Source organism: Wasmannia auropunctata, unplaced genomic scaffold, assembly GCF_000956235.1.
Source record: "Wasmannia auropunctata unplaced genomic scaffold, wasmannia.A_1.0 LD336103.1, whole genome shotgun sequence".
NCBI classification, from domain to species: domain Eukaryota; kingdom Metazoa; phylum Arthropoda; class Insecta; order Hymenoptera; family Formicidae; genus Wasmannia; species Wasmannia auropunctata.
The window spans coordinates 474,508-476,404 of NW_012026787.1; the positions used below are offsets into that span (position 1 = coordinate 474,508).

At 38.7% G+C, this 1,897-nt stretch overlaps 1 protein-coding gene across 1 annotated transcript in view; it reads right to left on the minus strand.

Annotated features, from left to right (window-relative positions):
• Positions 1–65: 65 nt before the first annotated feature.
• The window catches only part of LOC105457295 (ankyrin-3-like), a 45,710-nt gene continuing 43,878 nt past the window's right edge, over positions 66–1,897 (minus strand). Inside the window, 3 exon segments of the mRNA XM_011701895.1 lie at positions 66–860; positions 1,033–1,262; positions 1,458–1,669. Of these exon segments, the coding sequence (XP_011700197.1) occupies positions 553–860; positions 1,033–1,262; positions 1,458–1,669 (750 nt within the window). The 3' untranslated portion in view covers positions 66–552.

The following is a 1,897-nucleotide window of genomic DNA, read 5'->3' on the forward strand; positions in this document are numbered from 1 at the left end:
CTCGGCTATTAATCTATTTATTCAAAGGGATGCTTTCTTTATAGTTTGTCCGCCGTGTTTGCTTACCGCTTCGCTCGGCGACGCGGAATGTATAGAACTGCGTAGTGGGCCCACTAACATATACGCAACAACTATATACGCAACAAGTAAGTTGTTTAGGTGTAGAAGTTAGGTTAGCTTATAATTATAATTTTATGTTCCCATATTGGATCCACAATTCTGAATTTCAAAATTGTAATATTATATCCTACACCAGCGACCTCAAAAATACCGACCTCCGAATACGACCTTCCGAATACCGAATTTCATCCAAGTCACTTTTCGCATTTTGGTTCGCTATATTGAATCCGCCATTTTTAATTTGGAAACTTTGACATCAGAAATAGAATCAGCGATGCCACAACCTTATATAAAAGTATCGGTGTTAGATATTTCCATATATTTCGCAAGATATTAATTTTTGCCACTTTTTGGGATTCTATCCCACTGTACATACACACGCGTACCGCGTGGTAATCAACGTTCCGGTGCAATTATTGATCTGCAGATAATCTAATATAAAATGATCTTCTTTGTGATCCACTTGCGGCATATGTGACAGGTGTTCAGTTGTTTGGCGCAGTGTTCACATGCGCAGTGCCCGCATAAAAAGGCGACGTTACGACGACGTTCTACGCAGATGTTGCACATATTTGCCTCTCTAAAATCCGCGATTGTAGTCATCAAATAACGTAACATCTGGAGCCTAAGTGACTCCTGATCGTTGTCCTCCTCCCTGTCACTGATCTTCCGTTTCCTCCCCGACGATACGTCCTTCGATTTATCCGGATTGGAGTCCTCGCCTGTCGCCAGCTGACCGTCTAGAAAAATGTGCGAAAATAATGTAAAACGTCCTCTTACAATTTCTACAGGATTTTTCACAGCTATAATTTGTTTAATTTGTTACGCAGAATATATCTCTGGTGCAACAAAACTCGCTAAAATTCCTTGCTTAGTTTAGATCATTTACAGAAGATCGATAAAATTACGTACCTTGAATCGTTTGCGTATTAACAGAATGGCTGCAACCAACGACTGTAATACTGCTGCTGGGATCATTTCGATTCTCCTGCTTTGTGTTCGCTATGATTGCCGAGGAATCCTGACTTAACGCGTCGTCAAAGCCGGCTATATTCTTATTCGCACCGCGCAATCCGTCTGTCTGTGACATATTATCTATCCGATGCTCTACGTAACCCGCAGTCAATGAATTCTCCTTTATTCTGCGAATTACATTTTACGTTTATTAATAAAATTTTTAATTGTCAGAATCATTTGAGTGATTCCGGAAGCGTTGCAAGATCAGTTTTCAAAACGTAAATCAATTCAACTTTATGTTTCAAGACCTTCAAGCGAATTTACATTTCGAAGTTTGGACTTGCGGAACATTTAAAACAATCATATCTTCGTCATCTTACTTTAATTGCGTGCTGCAACTTTGGCATTTGTAACATCCTAGAAAATAGGCAAGCACAGCGACTTGTTGCTTGTCTTCCAAAAGATCGAACGGTGTCTTGTTCTTGTTGTTTCTGACTTGCATAAGAAGTTTGCAGCTTCTGTCCGCGCTTATTAGGAAACAAGCTAATGCTAATTCAGTCTGTGCGCCTTGTCTTGCCAGGTTCTGCCAAATCTGCCCGAAAGAAGAAATTATTCTTTAAAAAGAAGTGATAAATTATGATTCTTTTCTTTTTCATACCCTTTTCATATTTTTAAACCTTAAGGGGTTACACCACCTTGACCGCCTAAAAATCATAGGTAACTTTGAGAATTTTTTTAAGGAAAACAATAAAAGTAATAAAAAATTCGTTTTAAGGCTTTAATAATACAAGTCTTTAGAAGTAAAGATCGGAAGAGCACA